The sequence below is a fragment of the Oculina patagonica genome, chromosome 4 (assembly GCF_052425735.1).
Source record: "Oculina patagonica isolate OP01 chromosome 4, crgOcupat, whole genome shotgun sequence".
In the NCBI taxonomy this organism is placed as follows: Eukaryota; Metazoa; Cnidaria; class Anthozoa; order Scleractinia; family Oculinidae; genus Oculina; species Oculina patagonica.
This window is the reverse complement of record NC_135761.1, coordinates 30,611,047-30,635,554: the sequence shown is the minus strand read 5'-3', so window position 1 is coordinate 30,635,554 and position 24,508 is coordinate 30,611,047. Positions and strand designations below refer to the sequence as shown.

Sequence of the window (24,508 nt, the reverse complement as noted above, 5' to 3'; positions counted from 1 at the left end):
AACAATTTCTACTAAACCAAATCAAAGTTCAAGTTTTTTGTACTTGACGTTGACAAGCAGGCCTACCTAAGCAAGACTGCATAACTTGAACATGCCACTGCCAGTCACAGTATGTTCCTGTTAGACAGTTCAACTTTTTTAATCTGTGGGGGGGCGAAAAAGGAAATTCTATTGTTTACAAAAATTGTACCTCAAGCTGATTGCTGTGACCTTGGTGACAAGTGCACAATTAATCAAGCTGACCTTATTATTCCAGTGCCATGGGAAAAATGCGAGGATGGCCAATATGACTTGCCTGCACAAAGCAAAACTTTTGCTAATTTCTCTTGGAACTGCTCAGTGGCTGAATCCTCAAAAATGAAGTAGGGGTCAAAGAAAAAGTTTCAGTTACATTATTCAATGTTGCATCAGCAATTAACTCTGTGACACTGTTGTCACCTTCAAATAACTTTTAAAGCAATTTATTTTTTCAACCTATCATCAATATTTTAAATATTTTTATTTTTTATATGCTATTTCATTAAATATTAATTTAGTTATGTTTATGAAAAGCCCCTTTGCAGAGGTTCAATAATGTATGTAGTCACTGGTATTTGTATTTCTAAGTTTATGTTGCACAAACAGAATCACACAACCTTGCTCAGCCTCTTGATATTCAACAGGATATCATATCTGAAGATGAAGTCAACTAGTACTGCATGTCTGGAGCAGCTCTTAGGGAATCTTTGCAAATTGATAAAAAGTAAGACACTATCAGAAAAGAAAGAAGAAAGAAAACCAACAATATGTCAGCAGGGACCAAATAGAAATCAAACTTGATTTTCTTATTAACCACAAAGAAACAGTTAGCTTTCTGCCAAGGAAGTTGTTAATCTGGATGGTAATGGGCAAGGTGATAATCTGGGTCATCATTCAGTGTTGGATCAGCAAGTAAAAGCTGTCACCTTCAAATTACTTTAAAATCAAAAATATTGTACATTGTAAATATTTTTAGCTCTTTCATACTTTTTTTATCACATTGTTTTCTGTTCAATTAAAGCTACTTTGGAGTGGTTAAAAAGGGTGTGTATGGCATTAAAATATTCAGATTTTGTGTACTCTGTTTAACCCAAACTAACCCCCATGTAATGTAATGTACGTTTTTAAAACTCTCCTTTGTGCAAAGTTAAACATGTTATTTAGATATCATACTGTTTGTGTTTTTGTATTCCTATTGCTGTACTTTGTTTTAATTAATATTTTTAGTATTGTAACAATAGAGTTCTAAAGCGCTGACGTCACGTTGCCCAGCAACCAAAAAACTTGACTCTAAACAAATGCACAGATTTCAGTAATGGCGGCGCTTTCGATAACATCGCTAGTTTCTTTCTTCGGAAATGAGCAAAAATCTTTAACGAGAGGTGAAAACCACTACAAGTCGAATCATGTGGAAAGTTTTACGTATTCTGATGGCATAATACGTGGTGAAGTCCATGCAAGCATGAGGAAAAAAGTATATAAAGTGACGGTAAGTAATCACTCAAATACGCCTGTAGATACACTAAGCTTATGCTTTCTTGTCGTTTTATCGTTCTTCTCCCTTCGCCGATACACCAATAAAGAATCTTTATTAAGATTGAAGTATTTAGTGTAAAAAGATCTCCAAAAAAGTGTTTTCCGTTCGATTTGAAACTGAAGTTTCGTAAAATTCCACCGATGTTTCATTGCTCGGCTAGACATAGAGATAAGATCAAATCAGTTCTTTTATGTTGCAACAAACACCAAGATAGCCACGATTTTTGTTATTTTAGGTTTATCTTGACGAGGAGAAGAATATTAAATCCACGGATTGCGACTGCCCGAGAGGGAAATTCAAATGTAGCCATGCTGCTGCGTTATTTATACATGGAATCTACAACCTCAGCAGAACGGACGTAGAGTGGGAGAAAAAGGAAGGCCACAAACACGTTCCTCCCATCAGTTTCTGAAATGTTTCCTTTAGCAAAACCAGGGTACGCTGCTCTACTAAGAGAACCGACAGTGCAGGATCGTAATAAACTCTACCAAAGCCTTAAACAATACGGAAACTTCACAGGATTGTACTGGCTCATGAGCCCTGAACCTCAGAACCAGTCCAAGCCCCTACCTGTTACAACCATTGAAGAGGTCATTTTCTCCGAGGAATTTCTGCTAAAAACAGACATCCAAGGGCAGCGTCAGTATTTGCTGGAAAAAGTTAAAGTGGACTGGGCAACCATAAAAGAGGTTGGCGAACTTACGGCAGGACAAAGAGACAATCCTTCCTGGCAAATGGTCAGGAAGGGTAGACTTACAGCCAGTAATTTTGGATGTGTTTTGAATGCCAAGAGAGTAACACCCTCCTTACTTAAACGCCTGCTTGGTGACTACAACTTGTCAAGAGTAAAAGCTGTACAATGGGGGGTAACAAATGAGGCGGAAGCCCTGAAAGCGTTTTCATCAAAAACTGGCCTACAGGTGACAGAGACTGGGGTGTGGCTAGATGAGTCAGGAATACTTGGTGCCTCCCCGAATGGCCTGGTTGAAGATGACAGTGTTTTGGAAGCAAAGTGCCCATACACCCAAAGAAATTTGACAATTGAGGAGGCCTTAAAAGACAGTTCCTTCTGCCTGGAAAACAAGGATGGAAGGATCCAACTTAAAAAAGATCACGTGTACTGGCACCAAGCCCAGGGCCACATATTTTTCACTAAGCGAAGGAAGTGTTACTTTGTAGTGTGGACAGTAAAGGATTTTGTTGTTTTAGAAATCTATCGGGACAATTCTTGGGCTGAGAAAGTTCAGCAACTTAGAGATTTTTATCTTAATCACCTCTTTCCAAAAATAATTGAAGGTGAACTGTAATGACATTTTGTTGACATTGTCGCTATCAACGTGTACCAACAAGTACATAAGTTATTGCTTGTTAATATCAGGCATTTGGAACAGACACACTTGTACATAGCTATGAAAATTGTAACATAGAAGCTTTTGAACTACACAAGTTAAAATTGTTAATATTTGGTCCTATTTTTTTATACGTGTACACCATTCAAATTTAGCTTTCAGTAAGTCAAGACTACATAGCTTTGAAGCTTGTAACATGGCACAGGTAAAATTGTAACTAGCTATTGTAAAAAGTTCTAGACAGATAAGATCGATAAAAATCTTTGAAGTTTGTGACATAGTTGTAAATTAAATTTTTTTCTTCATATGGTAAAACTGCATGGCCTGCTGTTTGTTTTGCTGTCATATTTTTTGTGTAACAATTACAAACATTTTATTGACAGACCTGTTCTCCCACCCCACTCCCTTCATCAAATAACAAAAACAATATACACCCAAATAAACTTTTTGAAATGTAACCAAAGTACTCTCTATAGGCTCCCTTCAATAATCTTAAATTCAAATACAGCACTCAGATTTATAAGACTTAGTCCACAAACTAAAGTTAAAACAAATTATTATTTATTTGAGGCCTTATGCGTCCAATGGCGCGATAAGGATCGATGATGATGATTATTTATTTAATTCAAGGTTGGAGTGAATTAGCTCCTAACAAAACAACTTATTATCTGAATACATCACTCATATACACCCATTGAAAGATAAGGATGAGAATAATGTTCACTATTTACATGTAACTCAGTGCATTTTGCACTATTATTAGCTTTGATCAGTCAAAGTCTGTTCCCTCGCACCCTTCCTTAATTAAAGGGAACTGCAAGTTCACAAGAGCAGCACATAACTGGAATACTTTGTCCATGTAACACCTCAAATAAGGGGGTACAAAACTGAGAATTTTGAAATCTTTGAGCCTAGCATTGGCCCTCTCAACATGGATGCGACACTTGGCAATTGATTTAGTCAGTTTTGCCTCACTTTCAGTAAATTTTCCATGTTCAAGAAAGGGTGGTATGTTCACAGAAACACCCTTAGGAACAATGTCTTGAATCAGGAATCCCTTGTCTGCTAAGATTACATCACCAGGAACAAAATGATTAAAAATACCAGACTGCTGGACAATTTCCTTGTCCGAGATGGAGCCAGGGTACAGTCTGCTGACAAAGGTCAGCACTCCACTTGGTGCTACTCCTGTCAAAACTTTAAATGAGTTCATCCCTCGGTAGCTTGAGTAAGTAGCATTTTGCTAACTCATAAGGCTAGGTGTGGCAACTTCAATGTCAGTGCAGTCAATAACAATTCTGCAACTTGAGTAAGTAGAGAATGATGATGGTGAACACAACTTGTTTTTGTCTCTGGAAGGGATTGTTGTCATTAGATCATCAAACAGTAGCCCATGGAGGACATGAATGAATGTTATGACAATGTTAGATATTGTTGCAACACTGCAAGAAAAAAGCTGAGCCAGGTGCAGATTGGTATAGTTTTGACGTAACTTCGTGAGTGTTATGAAGATCTGATCTTCAAACGATATAGATTCAACTTTCCACCCAGCATAATAACAAATTGATTCTTTAAAATTAGCTGCATATTCCACTACAATGTTAAACACTTCCTTGGTAGGCAGCCCTGTTTCCATTCGGATGACTTCTGAGCTCAAACATGATACGGAATAGTGTGTCCTCTGGTAATTCTTAGTTTCTTGATAAGAATATAGCTCTTGTTTTGTCAAATCAAGTTCAACCTCCAGTATTATTCGCTCAGCAGTTGAGATATTGCTTCCATTTTGCATTTTGTCTGCGATATTTTCAGAATCAGTAACAACTGCTATTTCACTGATTGCCGATTCATCAGGCTTTGAATAAAGTTTCCTTTTCTTCTGAGAGGGGTTTCTCTGTGAAGGAAACAGTTTGTTTGCATTTCGTTCAAAGATCTCAGGTCCTGCTGATTTCAATCCATCTCTAAAGTGGCAGCTGCACACCTTTGAATACTTGCTTGGTTCTCTATCAGCTCTCTTGATAAAAAAAGTAAAAAAGGTTTCGTGTCAAGGCTATATTTATAAAAAATGTCCTTCTTCACAAACTTTATTGATTTTATACTGCTGCACAAATGACTGCAACACAACACAGTTCTGCAGTTATATATCTTAGATTCTAATCCTGCGTGCATGTTTACATTTTTTTCAGATACACCAGTAACTAAAACACATCTTCGATCCTTCTAAACTTACAAAATACATATATTACCGCTTTAATTCAGCGGTTATATGGAAGGCTCTGAAATCCTCGAAACCTTTAGCCAGAGTTTTGTGTTTGTGCATATATAACCACAACAAATTCACTGCATCATACTTAGTAACTATGACTGCATATAATCGCATATCAAAATGGAGTATTAAACAACAGTTTCATACCTCAACAAACGAACCCAGCGACGGTATTCCTCCTTGTTCTTTTCTTTATTTGGAAAGAGGAAAAACTTGCACGTATGGGATTCCGATTGATGCTTACAATCCGGAGCAAAGCACTGTACCATGGCGACCCTTGACCTAGCTACGAATCGATCGAAAACATCCGCATACTGTCGCGTCCAGCGTTATTTCGTTCGTAGAACGGAGAATTTTTGCGAGAAACTCAAAGTTTGGATCTAAAACCACATACTATTTCAGTCTAAACAATCACCAGTGAAATACAACAAAGGTTTTAAACGAACAAAGGTGAAGACAATATCCAAAATGGCGTCGGCGTGAGCTTTGCGTGACTTTGTTTAGAGTCAAGAATTTGGTTGTCATGACACCGTGACGTCACACTTTAGTACTCTATTGATATGTATTTTATCAAGTGAAATAAAGAAATTATGGTTTGTATCCACAAGCAACCATGAACATTTCTCCAATGAGGGCACAATTGCAATATAGAGTATAGTAGAAGTTCTCAACGAGGAGTCAAGAGCTACCGTAAACACTGCAGGAATATATGAAATGTATACACATGTGACTATTTGCAGAGTGAGTAAGTAACCATGGTAGACTTCCCAAAATAACTCATTTCAAATGTATATAAATATTTTGTGAGTTGTATATGAGGTATACCAGCAAGCCAGAAGACAATCTTGAAAATCAAAATTCCCATCCATTGTAATGCAAACAAGTCAAATTTTAACTCAGTTATGCATATACTTTAAGGAAAACGACAATTTTTTTAAGTTTGTAAGACATGTTTCGTGAATTACGTGAATAACTGTCAAATATACTCAGTCTTGACGACTGGACATGTTAGGTTAACTTGCAGCTTCCGTCAGTTTCATATTTCTCGAGTGAAAATTCCACCGCTGTCAATACGAACATTCGCATTTTCACTGTTTTACACCTGTAATTTACAAAACAATAGCTTCAATGTGGTGTAAATAACTGTGAAAGCAACAGACGAGGTAGAAAATCCACACAACACTTTCGGCTATCCGAAATTCCTAGAAATCTGACAACTCCCTCCCAACAAGCGTAGCTCGACCGTTTTCGCCAGAGCAAGCACGTAAACATGTGAAATTTCTCCTACAACTATCTAGCATGAAGTAAAGTTTTTATGTTTGAGGCAAAAAGAGTAGAATTGAGACTTACCTGCAACTCTGTCTGTATAAATTACTGTCAAACTAAAGGCTATTTTTGCGCCATTCGCATCTGGGATCAACCTAAACTTGTTCGATCGCTGTTGTGTTGTACTCGGGACTCCGACGATTCTGCACCTCGTTCCCGTGATCTTTACAACGAGGCTTGGGTGTTTGCGTCCCGGTCGGCCGGGTTCGCTAAAACTCGGTTGCACCAGCAAACCCATGATTAAAAGTTCATCTCATCGAGAACTCGATTTCTCTTGTATGAAAGTATTTTCATTGAACAGGTTAAGTGGAATTTGAGATTAGTTGTCATCTTAACTCAAGAATAAAGTAAATAAATGTCACGCAATGCGTGCAGAAGAGGTAACGTTGCCCAATAGCGGGTATTTCCGGGAACGGAGGTGCTAATTTTTAAATCGATTATTGGGCATGTAAATCACTGATTTTTGGTAGTTGAAATAACAAGTGTTTAAATTTTAAAAAGCTTTAAAATTTACAACAAACAAACAAATGAACACGAACTATAAACACATTTACATTAATCTATTTTTCAACAGAACGCGAATATTTTCTAATTACGAAGATAGATTTTTTGCTTTTTGCTTTTACAATTACTAATCCAAGAATTCACGTGAGCAAGTTTCATCGAAATAAGCTGGGTAGAAATTGCTGCAAAGTTGCCTATTAGATTTAAGCTTTAAGATATTATGCTTGTGTATTTACATCATCGCTTGAGTAATGTTTCGGTTGCATTCATAATTAGAGAAAGCTTATTCCCAGCAAAAGCAATACTGCTTGCTGAAGATCAGAAACTTCTAGCAAAAGTGACAAGCTTCTCTTATTCGATTCACATTGAAGACTGAATTCAAAAGTTGGCGTTTTCTTAAAGGGCGCAACATACGGAGTTGCACTGTCTTCATCGATCCTTATGGACTCCGAATCAACATTAGACTGAATCCTTTGATTTTCTTATAAATGTTTCAAAGGAACATTTCAAGTTTGAAAGTGGTACATTTTGGTGGATCTGGCGTGAACATCAGGCTTAATATAGCCAGGGGTATTTTATCACAAGAGCAAAAAACCTGGAATTTTGGGTAACAATCTTGCAATATCTTATTCGATCTAAAATATACAGTTTCAGGATTAAACTGGCCGTTTCTGGTGGATGGTAAGTGAAATTCAGGGTTAAAAATCTTGAACTATGTAGCACTATCTAAATCAATCCTTGTTGACCCGGTGTTAGCATTAGGCTGAATCCACGTGTTGTCATTCAGGTCTTACAATGTAAACTGGCAGTTTTTGCTGGATCTGGAGGGAAAATCAGGCTTAATCTTGCCAGGGGTATTTTATCGCGAGAGCCAACAACTTTTATTTTGACTAAAAAAACTGGCACAATCTTATTTCATTCTCATTGACCCGGAGTGAACTGAAGACTGAATTCACGTGTTGCAGTTTTCTTAAAAGGGCCGAAAATATACATTTTGAGGCGTTTGTGGTGGATATTAAGTGAAAATCAGGCCTGATATAGCGGACGGTATTTTAGAGTTAAAAAATCTGCAGCAGTATCAAAATCACTCCTAGTGGACTCGGTGTTGACATTAAGCTGTTTTCACGTGTTGGCATTTTCTTAAAAACGTTCAAAAAACATTTCATGTTTGAAACTGGCAGTTTTTGGTGGATCCGGAGTGAAAATCAGGCTTAATCTAGCCAGGCGTATTTTCTTATCTCCAGAGCCAAGAATCGTGATTTTGACTAAAAAACTAGCGCTGTCTGTTACGATTCTTATGGACCCGGAGTGAACTGAAGAATTAATTTGCGTGTTGGCATTTTCTTGGAGGAGGTATTTTATCAAAAGTCAGCCAAGAACCTTGATTGTAACTAAGAGAGTAGAACTACAGAAAAGTGAAAATCAAGATTAATGTATGCGGAAGGTATTTTATCACAAGGACTCGACCTAAAATCTTGAGTGTAATTAACAGAGTAGCGCTATCTATTAAAATCAATCTTTATGGACCCACGTTTCCACGTGATGGCGCTTCCTTAATAAACATTTCAGGTTTGAAACTGCCATTTTTTCGTGGATACAAAGTTAAAATCAGGGTTAATGTAGGTAGAAGTATTTACCACAAGTCAGCCAAAACTCTCGATTAAACTAACAAGCTGGCGCTCTCTGTCACGATTCTAATGGACCTAGAGTGAACTGAAGACAGAATTCACGTCTTGGCATTTTCTTAAAAGGGTTCAATGATGATGACGGATTTCCATAAAGACCCAAATTGTACAATTCAAGTCTCAAACTGACTGGTTTTGCTGGATCTGGAGACAAAACACGCTTTAATCTAGGTAATGATATTTCAAGTACAAGGGCACAAAATCTTTATTTTCAGTGGCTCATGTAGCACTTTCCTGTTCGATTATTTTGGACCTGAAGTGAAAATTAGTATGAATCCACTTGATGGCGGATTTCCAAAAAGACCCAAATTGAATACATTTCAAGTCTCAAACTGGCCGGTTTACTTGATCTGGAGTAAAAACACGCTTTAATCTACGTCGTGGTATTTGAAAACACGGGCAAAATATTGTCATTTTCAGTGGTTCATGTAGCACTTTTCTATTTGATTCTTTTGGACCTGGATTAACAAAAAGGATAAATCCACGTGATGGCACATTTCCAAAAAGATCCAAACTGTACATTTCAAGTCTCAAACTGGCCGGTTATGCTTGATCTGGAGTGACAACACGGTTTAATCTACGTCGTGGCATTTCAAGACAAGGGCCCAAAATCGTCATATTTAGTGGCTCCTATAGAACTTCCTTATTTAATCAGCTTATGGACCTGGAGTGAAAATAAGGATAAATCCACGTGATGGCGGATTTCCAAAAAGACCCAAATTGTATATTGCAAATCTCAAACTGGCCGGTTTTGCTTGATCTGGAGTGAAAACACGCTTTCATCTACAGTGTGGTATTTCAAAACACAAGGGCCCAAAATCGTAATTTTCAGAGGCTCGTGTAGCACTTTTGGACCTGGAGTAAAAATAAGGATGAATCCACGTGATGGCGGATTTCAAAAAAGACCCAAACTGTACATTTCAAGTCTCAAACTGGCCGGTTTATCTTGATCTGGAGTGAAAACACGCTGTAATCTACGGTGTGGTATTTCAAAACACAAGGGCTCAAAATCGTCATTTTCAGAGGCTCGTGTAACACTTTCCTATTTGATTCTTATGAACCTGGGGTGGAATTAAGGATGATTCCACGTGATGGCGGATTTCCATAAAGACCCAAATTGTACAATTCAAGTCTCAAACTAACTGGTTTTGCTGGATCTGGAGTGAAAACGCATTTTAATCTACGTGGTGGTATTTTAATACCACCAGGACCAAAAATCGTCATTTTCAGTGGCTCATGTAGCACTTTCGTATTCCATTGTTATGGACCTGGAATGAAAATAAGGTTGAATTCACGTGATGGCGGATTTCTAAAATGAACCAAATTGTACATTTTCAGTCTCAAACTGACCGGTTTATCTTGATCTGGAGTGAATACACGCTTTATTCTACGGTGTGGTATTTCAACACAAGGGCCCAACATCGTCATTTTCAGAGGCTCGTGTAGCACTTTCTTATTTGTTTCTTTTGAACGTGGAGTAAAAAAAGGGAATAAATCCACGTGATGGCGAATTTCCAAAAAGACCCAAACTGAATACATTGCAAGTCTCAAACTAGACGGTTTTGCTTTATTTAGAGTCAAAACATGCTTTAATCTAGGTGATGATCCTTTAACATAAGGGCCCAAAATCGTGTTTTTCAGTTTCTCCTGTAGCACTTTCTTAATCTATTCTTTTAAACCTGGAGTGAAAATAAGTATGAATCCACGTGATGGCGGATTTCCAAAAAGACCCAATCTGTACCTTTCAAGTCTCAAACTGGCTTGTTTTGCTTGATCTGCAGTGAATACACGCTTTAATCTTCGTGGTGGCATTTTAATACAAGGGCAAAAAATCATCATTTTCGGAGGCTCCTGTAGCACTTTCTTATTTTATTCTTATGGACCTGGATTGGAAATAAAGATGAATCCACGTGATGGCGGATTTCCATAAAAACTCAAATTGTACAATTCAAGTCTTTAACTGACTGGTTTTGCTGGATCTGGAGTGAAACCACGGTTTAATCTACGGTGTGGCATTTCAAGACAAGGGCCCAAAATCGTCATATTCGGTGGCTCCTGTAGCACTTCCTTATTTAATTCTTATGGAGCTGAAGTGAAAATATAGATGAATCAACGTGATGGCGGATTTCCAAAAAGATTCAAACTATACATGTCAAGTCTCTAACTGGCCGGTTTTGCTAGATCTGGAGTGAAAACACGGTTTAATCTACGTCGTGGCATTTCAACACAAGGGCCCAAAATCGTCATATTCAGTGGCTCCTGTAGCACTTCCTTATTTAATTCTTATGGACCTGGAGTGAAAATAAGGATGAATCCGCGTGATGGCGCATTTCTAAAAAGACGCAAATTGTATATTGCAAATCTCAAACTGGCCGGTTTTGCTTGATCTGGAGTGAAAATAAGCTTTAATCTAAGTGGTGGTATTTCAACACAAGGGCCGAAAATCATCATTTTCAGTGGCTCATGTACCACTTTCGTATTCTGTTCTTTTGGAACTGGAGTGGACATAAGGATGAATCCACGAATGACCGATTTCCAAAGAGACGCAAATTGTACATTTTAAGTCTAAGACTGGCCAGTTTTTCTTGACTAGGAGTGAAAACACGCTTTAATCTAGGTTGTGGTATTTCAACACAAGGACGAAAAATCGTCATTTTCAGTGGCTCGTGTAGCACTTTCTCATTTGATTCTTTTGGACCTGTAGTAAAATTAAGGATGAATCCACGTGATGGCGGATTTCCAAAAAGACCCAAACTGTACATTTCAATTCTCAAACTGGCCGGTTTTGCTTGATCTCGAGTGAAAACACGGTTTAATCTACGTCGTGGCATTTCAACACAAGGGCTCAAAATGACCATATTCAGTTGCTCCTGTAGCTCTTTCTTATTCGGGTTCTTTTGGACCTGCAGTAAAACTAAATATGAATCCACGTGATGGCGGATCTCCAAAAAGGTCCAAGCAGTACACTTGAACTCTCGAAGTGGCCAGTTTTGCTTGATCTGCAGTAAATACACGCTTTAATCTTCAAGGTTGTATTTCAACACAAAGGAAAAAAACGTCATTTTCATTGGGTCATATAGCACTTTCTTATTTATTTCTTATGGAGCTGGAGTGGAAATAAAGATGAATCCACGTGATGGCGGATTTCTAAAAAGACCCAAACTGTACATTTCAAGTCTCAAACTGGCCGGTTTATCTTGATCTGGAGTGAAAACACGCTGTAATCTACGGTGTGGTATTTCAAAACACAAGGGCTCAAAATCGTCATTTTCAGAGGCTCGTGTAGCACTTTCTTATTTGATTCTTATGAACCTGGAGTGGAATTAAGGATGAATCCACGTGATGGCGGACTTCCATAAAGACCCAAATTGTACAATTCAAGTCTCAAACTAACTGGTTTTGCTAACTCTGGAGTGAAAACGCATTTTAATCTACGTGGTGGTATTTTAATACCAGGGCCAAAAATCGTCATTTTCAGTGGCTCATGTAGCACTTTCGTATTCCATTGTTATGGACCTGGAATGAAAATAAGGATGAATTCACGTGATGGCGGATTTCTAAAATGAACCAAATTGTACATTTCCAGTCTCAAGCTGACCGGTTTATCTTGATCTGGAGTGAAAATGCGCTTTATTCTACGGTGTGGTATTTCAACACAAGGGCCCAACATCGTCATTTTCAGAGGCTCGTGTAGCACTTTCTTATTTGTTTCTTTTGAACGTGGAGTAAAGAAAGGGAATAAATCCACGTGATGGCGGATTTCCAAAAAGACCCAATCTGTACCTTTCAAGTCTCAAACTGCAGTAAATACACGCTTTAATCTTCGTGGTGGCATTTTAATACAAGGGCAAAAAATCATCATTTTCGGAGGTTCTTGTAGCACTTTCTTATTTAATTCTTATGGACCTGGATTGGAAATAAAGATGAATCCACGTGATGGCGGATTTCCATAAAAACTCAAATTGTACAATTCAAGTCTTTAACTGACTGGTTTTGCTGGATCTGGAGTGAAAACACGGTTTAATCTACGGTGTGGCATTTCAAGACAAGGGCCCCAAATCGTCATATTCGGTGGCTCCTGTAGCACTTCCTTATTTAATTCTTATGGAGCTGAAGTGAAAATATAGATGAATCAACGTGATGGCGGATTTCCAAAAAGATTCAAACTATACATGTCAAGTCTCTAACTGGCCGGTTTTGCTAGATCTGGAGTGAAAACACGGTTTAATCTACGTCGTGGCATTTCAACACAAGGGCCCAAAATCGTCATATTCAGTGGCTCCTGTAGCACTTCCTTATTTAATTCTTATGGACCTGGAGTGAAAATAAGGATGAATCCGCGTGATGGCGCATTTCTAAAAAGACGCAAATTGTATATTGCAAATCTCAAACTGGCCGGTTTTGCTTGATCTGGAGTGAAAATAAGCTTTAATCTAAGTGGTGGTATTTCAACACAAGGGCCGAAAATCATCATTTTCAGTGGCTCATGTACCACTTTCGTATTCTGTTCTTTTGGAACTGGAGTGGACATAAGGATGAATCCACGGATGACCGATTTCCAAAGAGACGCAAATTGTACATTTTAAGTCTAAGACTGGCCAGTTTTTCTTGATCAGGAGTGAAAACACGCTTTAATCTAGGTTGTGGTATTTCAACACAAGGGCAAAAAATCGTCATTTTCAGTGAGTCTTCAGTGGCTCGTTTAACACTTTCTTATTTGATTCTTTTGGACCTGGAGTAAAATTAAGGATGAATTCACGTGATGGCGGACTTCCATAAAGACCCAAATTGTACAATTCAAGTCTCAAACTAACTGGTTTTGCTGGATCTGGAGTGAAAACGCATTTTAATCTACGTGGTGGTATGTTAATACCAGGACCAAAAATCGTCATTTTCAGTGGCTCATGTAGCACTTTCGTATTCCATTGTTATGGACCTGGGATGAAAATAAGGATGAATTCACGTGATGGCGGATTTCTAAAAAGAACCAAATTGTACATTTCCAGTCTCAAACTGGCCAGTTTTGCTTGATCTGGAGTGAATACACGCTTTAATCTACGTGGTGGTATTTTAATACCAGGGCCAAATATCGTCATTTTCAGTGGGTCATGTCACACTTTCTTATTCTATTGTTATGGACCTGGAGTGAAAATAAGAGCCCGCCCCACAGGAACCTTTACAGTTTTAGCAACAAGGATATCTGTGTAAACCTTTTTCTATCGTTGCAGAGTTGCAGTGATTTATTGTGGCAAAGGATCTGAAGTAGCAAGTTGCGTGAGCGGACGAAGGCCACAATATTTTCCCATAACTTAACCACGCCAGACAATAAGCGGCGTACTTAATAAATGAGAATGGAAAACTATTCTCATTCAAGATTATGCCGCGAAATTCCAGAATGCGTGGGTTACATAACCCTGTTTGTGAAATGTTGGTTACGTAATAAAATTATAAATTACCATGTGCAATGTCTCCTTATTTAAAGATCCGGAAGCTTAGATTCGGGGCATTTCGAAAGAAATTCGCTAGCCGGTAAGTCAGGTGAAATTTTCGACCCCTCCCACCTCCCCTTCGGCGAGTATATACAAAAAAAAGATTCAAAATAAACATTTGGAGTTTGAAACTGACAGTTTTAGGCGGATCTGGAGTAAAAATAAGGCTTAATTTACCCAAGGGTATTTTATCACAATCACCAAAAAACCTTGTTTTTGACTTACAAACTGGCGTTGTCTTTTACGATTCTAATGGACCTCGAGTTCACGTGTTGCTTTTTTTCAAAAAAAAGTCCAAAATTTACATTCTAAGTTTCAAACTGGCAGTTTTTCGTGTATATAAAGTGAAAATCAGGGTTGATGTAGGTCGAGGTATTTCAACACAAGAGCTTAAAATCTTGATTGTAACTAACAGAGTAGAACGATCTAAATTAATTCTTATGGACCCGGTGTTTTCACGTGATGCCGTTTTCTTAAAAACGTTAAAAATAAACATTTCAAGTATGAAACTGACAGTCAGTTTGGTGAATCTGGAGTAAAGATAAGGCTTTATCTAGCCAGGGGCATTTTATGGCAAGAGCCAAAAATCTTGATTTTGACTGACAAACTGGCGCTATCGCTTACGATTCTTATGGACCTGGAGTAAACTGAAGGCTGAATTCACGTGTTGGCGTTTTCATAAAAGGGCCCAAAATGTACATTCTAAGATTCAAACGTCTTGTTTTTGGTGGATGAAAAGAGAAAATCAGGAAAAAATGTAAGGGTGCTGTATATATACTTTAAGGCTAAAATGAACAATCAGATACTTTTAAGAGTAACTAAACTTTCAATAATATATAGATTTAGGCAAGCCTAAAAGCGGAGCTCCCCAGTTAATTATTTTGCACTTTATTGAAACCTGAATTCAAGCCATTGTACAATTTTAAGGCTAAGAATATAATATTCGTTTTATTTTTTTTTTATAAATTTTAATATTGTTACTTACTTTTTTTTACCGTGTCCCGGGGGGGGGGGGGAAGAGGTACTCCCTAAAATTTACTCAAGGGGTGTGCCACTGAGACTCTGGACCTGTTCCAGAGAAAAACGGCTCAATTTGCGACCCTGTTCCAGACAAACAGTGCAAAATAGGTACCCTGTTCCAGACAATATCCACAATGAAAAATATATGAAGATAGATATAAAAACACTAGCGTACATCACAAAGCGCTCACTTGACTTTGTCTGTGGCTTGGAGAAAAACCAATGAGAGGAGCGGATTTTCATAGCTAAACTTGATAGTGTTCCACAGTCAAAAGAGTGATTTGTATACCCTGTTTCAGAGTCAGAGAGGCAAAAGGCATACCCTGTTGAGCAGCACATACCCGTATAGCCCTTATATGGGAGTACCGTATACAGCAACACCAAATAAGCCGAGAACAAACAAAATCAATCAAAACGTTTTAATTCCACCGACAGCATTATGATCCAGAAGTCTGGATGGGAAATTATGCTGCAAAACGGGTAATTATGTAACCTTCGTAGATAAGGAGGGGGTAGTAGGGCTGCATGTTGGGGTAGATAGGCATATCACGTGGTAAATTAGCAAAGCACTTAACATTTAGAGTATATAGGAAATAATATACATCTACATTAAGAATATGGTTAATTTTCTTTTTTTCATTCATTCATTTGTTTTTATTTTCACTATTTGCCTATATTTTAATTTTGAATGGAAATGGCAGAGGTCATACATGTAGCAAAGGGTTTACAGCATATTGCCATAAGCTAATGCCAAGCAAACCGGAGTGAAAGCTAACCACAAGCAAACTAGAGTGAAAGCTAATCCCAAGCACACCGGATGAATAAAGCTAACTGCGAGCAAACAGGGGTGAACCTAACTACAAGCAAACCGGAGTGAAACTAACTGGAAGCAAAGAAGGGACATTCTGTAACCCCATCCCACCCCCCTCCCCCCCCCCCAAAAAAAGGATGATAGCACCTTTTTTACTTTTACATGTCTTTTTGAGTCCCCTTCCTCTTAAGGGGTTTCACTTCACTTACAGAAATAAAAAAACAAAAATTCTGGGAAGATAGAATATTGTTTGTGTGTCTCAAACTCAGTTTTGTTCTTTGATTACGCAGAAAAAATAGAATCATGTTTGCTTGTGTATAAAACTATGCAAGAAAAAAATATAGCATCAATACTTTGACTGCTCTTTTAAAAATTTGTATGCTTTATTGTACACATTTTTGTGGAGTCATGTTGCCCATTCGTCATGAAGTTCACAAAGTAAGCAAATGAGTCACAATTTGGTTGCTTCATGGTACCTAATGGATACTGCAAATTTAATCTGGCTTTAGAATATTTCACTAATTTTAACATTATAGCTGTTCTTATAAATTGTACGCAGCATACAACACATAAGAATGAAATTGGTATTGCATATTGCTTGCAATCACGATTTTAACGTCTATACTTAAGAATTACAGTACCACCAGTTTCAGCATTACCAATCCAAATTCAAATTATTACATTGCTTTTTAACTCCACTACCTCCCCCAAGGTCAACCAAAGATCTTATGATATACAGTAATTAGACAACTACATGTAAGTCCTGTGTAGTCGAGGGCTCAAAATATTTGGACACTTACAGCTCATGTTAACCGGCCAAAGAGATTTTAGCTTGGTCACATGTGGTTTCTTACCAGCCAAAACATTGAAAATAGCAATTTTAAACTCCCATTCATTTCTGCTGTTACTGTTTTGGCTGCATAAATTATTCTTAAAAAGATCACTTCATAATGCCCTTGTTACATCTAAAAAGATGTGAAAGAGACAGGTCAATCAAGAAGTTGTTTTCTGAAGTACACTGTAAATACGTTAACATTTAAAATATAAACTTTGCTCATTTGCAGCTTTTCTTGATTTCAATTTACATGTAATTTACTAGTCTCTTGAAAATGGCATCATGAAGACACCCAAACATCAAGCTGGATAATCTTAATCCTTCCTGTTTTCTTTTGATGTCCTTGTCCACATTCTGTTTTTGTGTCTGTGGCTCTGCAAATTCTGAAATTCATGTTAACCCTGAAAAAAGTCAAATGCCACAGATTAAATTAAAATTGATTAATTGGTATGAAAATCAATAATTTATAAAACAAAACACTTAACGCAAGCTTGTATAAAGTGAAGCAAAACTACTGGATGCGAAAGGATACCTTATATATTTAACAGAGATGTATCAGCACAGACTATTTTTTTTTTACTGATAACTGCGAAGTCAACTACAGAAAAAAAACCCGGTAACTCAAACTCGGATAACTCGAACAACCTTGCTAACTCAAACTCACTTCCATTTCCCTTGGATTTGACCCCACTTTTCAGTCATTTTTACTCGGTTAAATTCGAACTCGGATAACTCGAAAACCCCGCTAACTCGAACTAAATTTTGTTTCCCTTGAACAAAATTTGGGTCAAACTTTTTACCCTGATAACTCGAATTCCAGAACTTGCAACTCGCAACGGTTGCCCATTGATTATAGCAATGAACAGATCATGTATTTGACAGTCATTTTCCACTCTTAACAAAAGAATGTGTGGTCGCTTTAGAGTTTCTGGCAAGATAAGTTCAATTTGCACAGTACTGTATACTGAAGTGCTTAAAAATCAGTAAACTATCAATTATTAACTTGGCAAATAAAATATTCAATCAACCCCGCTAACTCGAAAAACCCCGCTAACTCGAACTCATTTTCGTTTCCCTTCAGAGTTCGAGTTAGCAGGGTTCTACTGTAAATACATATTTTAATAAACTCAAAGCATCACTGCAAACCCTTACACCCCCTCTTTAAAAGGTTTGACCTTTAAATACTCCCCCTCCCCTCTACCCCTATATATACATGTACATGCATAGGAAAAACATTGCCACATCTTAAAAGCTTTTCTCTTAACAGTAATACTAAGATTTTTAAAGATACACATTTAATTAATAATAAGTTTGCATGCACAGCTGCATACAGTGTCTAAAATGGCATGAATTTACTCACAAAGATTCCAGTTTTCCAGTAGTCATTAACCTTTGTTGTGTGCATTTTCCAAATTCCACAACAAGATTGTGATTTTTTTATGACAAATATAACATTTACTGTTGACATTCTGAATGAAACCAGCAAAACAGACCTCAAAATCTCAAAATTGTTGACATTGTTATGTAATCCACATGAACGCTCAATAGTGAACAGAACTACATGACAAGTGGATTATTTAATATATTTGGGAACGAAAGAGCTAAGTAATGAAGCTGAAGTTTATTTACTCTGACTAAATGAACAGTAATTTTACCTCCATCATGAATATCAATAAACTGCATACACTGAATCGATCTATTTCACTCGGAGTTAACGAAATTACAGGTGCTTCGTGCAAACTGACATCACTTTCATTCTCATCTCAGCTGCTCTTCCAGCACTGTAAAACAAAATAATCATATCACAAGCATTTAAAAATCGTAAGCTTAATTTTCTTCGAGATGTGTTGAAGTGATATTCTTTGTGAATTCGTTCCTCGAAGGCCCAACAATTATTTGTTTAAATAATCAAATCCTCCTATTTGATCAGTAAAACCTGGTAAAACTGAATTTTAACGAATAGTATTTTTCAACATTGTTCATGTCACAAGCAAATGCTTAGTGGCGAAAGCAAGTAAAATGTGCCGTCAATATAAGCTTACTTTGCGTATAAAGTAAGCTTAAGACAAAACGTAGAGATATTAAATGACGGAAACACTGCAGTTTTGTACTCACCTTCACCAGTTGGCCGCAGTAGGTACACTCGTCTGCTCGTTTTATCTCCGTTCCCTTGTTCTCCGCTATTTCTTTGCCTGTTTCCTCGGCACCTCTCTTGCTATTTTAGTCGCTTTTCTTCGCTACTTTGCTACCAGGTTCGACAGGCGCTTTGCTATACTTTTTCGCCTGCTTTCTGTCCGGGTTTTCTGGATCTCTCGCGATCTCTTTCCCGTCGCAAATCGCTTAAACCCTGTTTCCTCGAAGTTAAGTTTACCCTGCTCTCGTTTGTAGTCATCGGCATAACAAGGAGCCAAAATAAATGTGTTTGTCTCAAGTTCTAACTTTCAGACTAGCTGTTTAGACCTCACACTGCAAAATTATTTCGCGCCAGTACTGCGCGAGTTGTCAAGACCTTTCAAGATCCCGGATGTGCGCAACACCGTACGTACGCCGCCGTACGCGCCCGCGAGGCATGCCGCTAGCCATGATGACCATGAAAACTCGGATGCAGAGGTTTCCTATTTTATTTCATGTGTTTTTTTTTTTTTTCATGTGTTTTTTTTTATGGGTATGGTGCTCCGCTCTGCGGCCCTTACGGGCCGCTAAGGAGCTCCGCTAATATTTTACTGTTTCAGTTGAAGTTATTCAGTTGCTAGTTATTTGGTTGTTTCTCAAAGAACATTCGGTTGTTGGCCCTGTCTCTAATAAAAGCCCAACTTTGAGGTGCCAAAAGTAAAAAGCGTCCCGGGCGCTAAATCGAATCATTACATTCTTGTTTTGTAGACCTTTGTAAGTAGTGTTCCTCGTGTTGCAATAAAAAAAGATTTTTCCGTTTCGCTTACGAGAGGTTTGTGAAGCTGACATAGAGTGAAAAAATAAAACAAGGACTTAGCTATTCATGGTTTTCATACCAAGACGGCGAGTGCCCTTGAGTTTCGATTGAATCACCTCATATTGTAGCCAGGTTTTGAGTGCTGAAGGAAATGGTATACATTTTATGAAAAGGAGACATTCACGGAGCCCTGGGTTCTAGCCAGTTGAATGGAGGGAATGGTTGTCTGTTTTACATGAAGTAGTAGTTGGGGAATGTACAGCGTGGCGAGGGTTGGTGTGATGTGAACTAGTTTTTGCAGTGTTTTGGCTTTCAGGTGAGTTGGAATCTAATAATCTTGCCCTGAATTCCAAGTTTTCAAGAAATTAAAAGGACTGCTTAGGTTTTGTTTCTGTTTTGTTTCAAATTTCTGATCGATACGATGAAATATGACGGCCGCCCATGTCTGCGCTGATTGGCGACGCAGGAATTCGATTCTTCTCCAATTTTCAGAAGTCAGTGCCACTGTAAAAGGAAACCAAAAACAGAATTTAACGACGTAAATGATGTTATTTTCATTTGTGCCTTCGTTTTCTTGAGCTTACTTGTAAAATGAGCAATCACTATTGACTTCCACCCAGGGGAAAGAATTGCAGTCATGCGACCTGAAATTTGATAGGATTGAAAGTCTGCTCGCCTGTGCTTTTGAGCGCTGTTGGTTTGTTTTAGTGTCAAACACAAAACCATGTCCACATTTCTATTAACCATAAATTGTCATCAGGTTAAATTATTTTACATCATTTAGAATGGTTTATTTTTGAAGTCAAAAAGCTAAAATCAAAACACGTTTAGTTGACTGTTTAGTATTGCTCTAGCTCGTTTCACATTGATTTGAAACTGAAGTTTCGAGACCTTATCAGTCAGAATTACTTTACAAAACCTGTAAAATAGTTATTACACTTTTACACACTATTACACACTAAAGTTTTATTTTTTTCTTTTATTTAGTTTTGACTATTGGGAACTGATTGTTAGATATTGTTTCAGGGGTGTAATCAAATCACTTTATCCTTTGGATTTGTGTATTAATCGTATCTATAACAAAATTCTCGTTTTTGATTGGTTCTGCGCGCGCCTATTTGTCGCGTAATAGGCGCGCGATCACGTGGGTGTCCAATTACAGGTATCCAATTTGAGCAACTTCAGATTAGATACCTGTAATTGGACACCTACGCCATCCGCGCGTCAATCATGCGCATTTGAATGGGTTTTTTCTTGCTGTTTTCTAACTTTTTGTGCAACCAACTGAATTTACCTTTGACTTTTCCTTACCTAAAAGGTTCCTAAAGACTTCCTAACCTCGAATTTTGTTATTGACACGATTAATTAGTAATTGGACCTCGTGTCGTACAATTCAGAGAGTAATCGTGCTCGAAATTTCAAATCGTCCTCGCGCTGCGCGCTCGGCCGATTTCGAAATGACTCGCCCGATTACTCCCTGAATTGTACGACACGAGGTCCAATTACTATTACTAATCAAACTATAACAAAATTCTCGAATGTGATTGGTTATCAGCAGCCCGATTTGAGCAGTAATAGGGCAGTGTACACGTCATGCTTGTAATTGGACAGTGTAATAGGACAGTGTACGCGTCATGCCTGTCTAACAGGATGGTACGCGTCATTTTGTATAGGCTGTTGTTGTGCATTTTTGTTGAGTAAACTGTGGTCAACTGTTATGTTTTAAATTTTAACCATTTCGCCAATAAAGTTTGTTTGTTTCTCGGTTTTTTTCATAGTTTTGATTAATTGGTGACAGGACTTTGTTTCGTCCAATTCTGTCTGTAATCATACTCGTGATTAAATATGGCCATTTCCATTTCGGTGATGGCTACTCATACATCTGTGGACTATATTTTCCTTGAAAGATTTTTTTAATTAAGCTCAAATCATCTCATCTTGTTTTCCTTCCAGGGGTAAGGATAATTTGCCAAGGTAACAGGTTGGTGCACTTCCCAGCCTATTTGAATGAACTGATGCTGAGAGGCTGGGTGAACAGAGAGTTGACTGGCTGGGCTGGCCGATAAATGGTCAACGGTGGTAGGTTTTTTTCATTTAATACTGAATGAAAGTCTAGGTATACATTGTTTGGGAGTATATTTTTACTTCATCACTCTACCAAATGAAATATTGGAATCTGTTGATTACAACATAATTATCTCTGTAGAATCACTTTACAGTGTAGAAGATCATCTCTTAGTTGATAATCGTTGGATAGAGGGCTGACACTTCTGCAGGTGATGTGACATGTTGCCACTTTAATTTCTGTGTGCCTTAGATGCTCACTTCCAACACTGAGTGCTAGTGAAAATGTAAAAGCAGCTCAGCTCATTCATTGCATGCCACTAAAAACAGTGCTGAATGAGAACAAACAACGAATGGAAACAAAACTAGTTCATTGTTCAAGTCTTTTGAATGAAAACACACTTTTGAGAATGTCTGGACTCTGAGATTAAATGAGAACAATGCTCCCATATATTTTTAGCCTGATTGCAGCTATCTCTTGGTTCAAGTTAAACAGTCAAAGTGAAATTTCCAGGAAAATGTTTGTAAATTAAATTTCAGCTGCACTCAGCTACCGTAAACACCCGCGGATAAGCCGCACCCGCAGATAAGCCGCACCCTGAGTTTAACAACTCAAATGTTGGAAAAAAGTTTTTTGAAAGTGAATCAAAGAAAATCCAAAGTCGAGTCAAAAATCCAAAGTTGAGTCTTTAGGAAGTCTTCTTCATCGAACGTAAACTCAATGAACATTGAAACAGAGAATACTTCAGTCTTACCCACAATTTGAGCTCTTTAATATAATGAAAACCAACTTTGACATATTATGGGTGATCTTTTTCTGGCATTTGTTGACAGGTATTTCTTCATTCAACGCAGTTTTTCCATAGATTTTTGTGTCACAACATTGAACAACTTGCGTTTGCAGAACGTTCGTAGCTTAGTAACCAGGCATTTGATCGGATGCGAAATATGGGACTAGGACGAGAACGTAAAGCAAAACAAGATGGCGATGGAGGCGTTCGGGTTTCGTGGCTATCATATCGACAAATTAAGGAGATTTGGGAGCCATCTATTGGAGATAAACTCGTTGCATGAAGAGAGTTTCATAATCAGTTCGACAAATTTTCCATCGAAGTGCAAAATGAGAAAGAAACAATTGGCCATCTTACTCGTGAATACTCGTGTTATTTTCTCGCTCGTAAAGTATCAATATTACTGTTAAAGTTATAGGCCATTGTCGACACTGCAAACAGTATAGGAGCTGTCAAACTTGCAAAAGCAATGACCGGTACTCTCTTGTAGTTTTATGTAATATTAATTTACATACTTTTCCATAAATTAGCATCAGTCCACGAAAATTTACGGCACCTTTTCCGAATGTTCCCGCAGATAAGCCGCACCCCCGCTTTCGAGCGAAAATTTTTGGAAAAAAGGTGCGGCTTATCTGCGGGTTTTTACGGTAATTTATTATTTGCATACCGTTTGATACTTTATATACCCATACAAGGCTTGAAATAACTTTCTCAAACTCATTAATTATTCATGACCTGATGACCCAATCAGCTCGCATCAATTGGGTCAGGTGCATGTATGTTGATACCCAATGAACATACCGATCAAGATACGGTAGATTAGTTCAAAAACTGATCAAGACACTGATCAAGAAACTTGAATTTTAATCAAGTCTTAATTATAATTCTAAATACAGCATTTTTCCCGCTTAAATCATTGCTTACAATAACAATACAGCAACATATTATTCCTTCTTACACATCGTTAATGTTAAGCCCTTCTCGAACGCCATTCTTCATCTCGGCATCTAAGCAACGTCGGAAAAGGACAAACCTTCAAAAAATAATACAAAATTAAAGTCGTGAAACAGTGCATTTTAAATTACTAACCAATTCGGTCTAAAAGTTGTCAAGTACCTTTTGTCACTAGCGTCCAGAGGATTCAAAGCTTCTGATCCATTTTTCTCCTCCAAATAACGCTTGAGGGCACAAATGATACCATAAACAGACTTGGGAGGGTATCTTTCACCGGACTTTTTAGCTACCTCCATCACAAATTTTGACAACCAATAGTTCAGCGACAGAGCGTCAATTCCAGCAATATCTGCACTCACAGCGGTGACCTTGTGTAAATCGTAGTCCTTGAAGAGACCGCCACAATCTGATACCAGAACTTTAACCTCTCTCAACCTCTGCCATTCGGCAAAAATGTTCACAGCCCACTTGTTTTTATACTTAGTTGAAGCTGGAACAGCATCATTCACCAAAACATTTTCTTGAGAAGAGGTTTTTGGAACTCGAAAACGTTCTGATCTGGACTAGTAAACACAAGGTTGTATTTGCCGGCTGAAGCGTCCTTTATTTCTGTCTCGGACGTTTCTGGACCGAGAACAACAGCTTTTACCCCTTTCTCGCGAAGGCTCAACACTTTGATCGTGCATAAGCGACACCAAAAGGAAAATAACAAGGCAAACTGTTTCAATAACATCTCTTTCGCCATGTTTGAAGTAGTCCAATACAAATGGTGCGGTGTGGAAGGTTCCTGAGCCTGTCAGAGCGACCATTAAAACATCTCGACCACTAACATAAGCCACAACATTTTGTTGAATTTCGCGAATTTCCTTGAATCCAAGCTTCGTTAACCCAGTGTTTACTGCCTCTTTCACGTTCATTTTTGTCACATCTCTT

At 37.9% G+C, this 24,508-nt stretch overlaps 1 protein-coding gene, 1 long non-coding RNA gene and 2 pseudogenes across 3 annotated transcripts; 1 reads left to right on the top strand and 3 right to left on the bottom strand.

Annotated features, from left to right (window-relative positions):
* Positions 1-1,287: 1,287 nt before the first annotated feature.
* Positions 1,288-3,197, top strand: LOC144647835 (uncharacterized; annotated as a pseudogene). The gene is made up of 2 exons (XR_013569639.1): positions 1,288-1,507; positions 1,791-3,197. The product of XR_013569639.1 is annotated as an uncharacterized LOC144647835 (transcript).
* Positions 3,198-3,580: 383 nt separating this feature from the next.
* On the bottom strand, positions 3,581-5,864 carry LOC144647834 (uncharacterized; annotated as a pseudogene).
* A 9,732-nt stretch (positions 5,865-15,596) lies between these two features.
* Positions 15,597-19,524, bottom strand: LOC144650137 (uncharacterized). The gene is made up of 3 exons (XR_013570023.1): positions 18,959-19,524; positions 18,493-18,618; positions 15,597-17,238 (listed from the first exon to the last, which is right to left on the bottom strand). It is a non-coding gene; the product is annotated as an uncharacterized LOC144650137 (long non-coding RNA).
* Positions 19,525-23,538: 4,014 nt separating this feature from the next.
* On the bottom strand, positions 23,539-23,929 carry LOC144650135 (uncharacterized). The gene is made up of 2 exons (XM_078509793.1): positions 23,738-23,929; positions 23,539-23,654 (listed from the first exon to the last, which is right to left on the bottom strand). Exons 1-2 carry the CDS (start codon positions 23,869-23,871, stop codon positions 23,576-23,578), a joined length of 213 nt encoding a protein of 70 aa, XP_078365919.1. The 5' UTR covers positions 23,872-23,929; the 3' UTR covers positions 23,539-23,575.
* Positions 23,930-24,508: the final 579 nt, after the last annotated feature.

Coding starts and splice junctions, on each gene's coding strand:
- LOC144650135 (XM_078509793.1), bottom strand. CDS start 23,871: ATGGAGGTAGCTAAAAAGTCCGGTGAAAGATACCCTCCCAAGTCTGTT. Junction 23,655..23,737: donor CTGGACGCTAGTGACAAAAG/GTACTTGACAAC, acceptor TATTTTTTGAAG/GTTTGTCCTTTTCCGACGTT.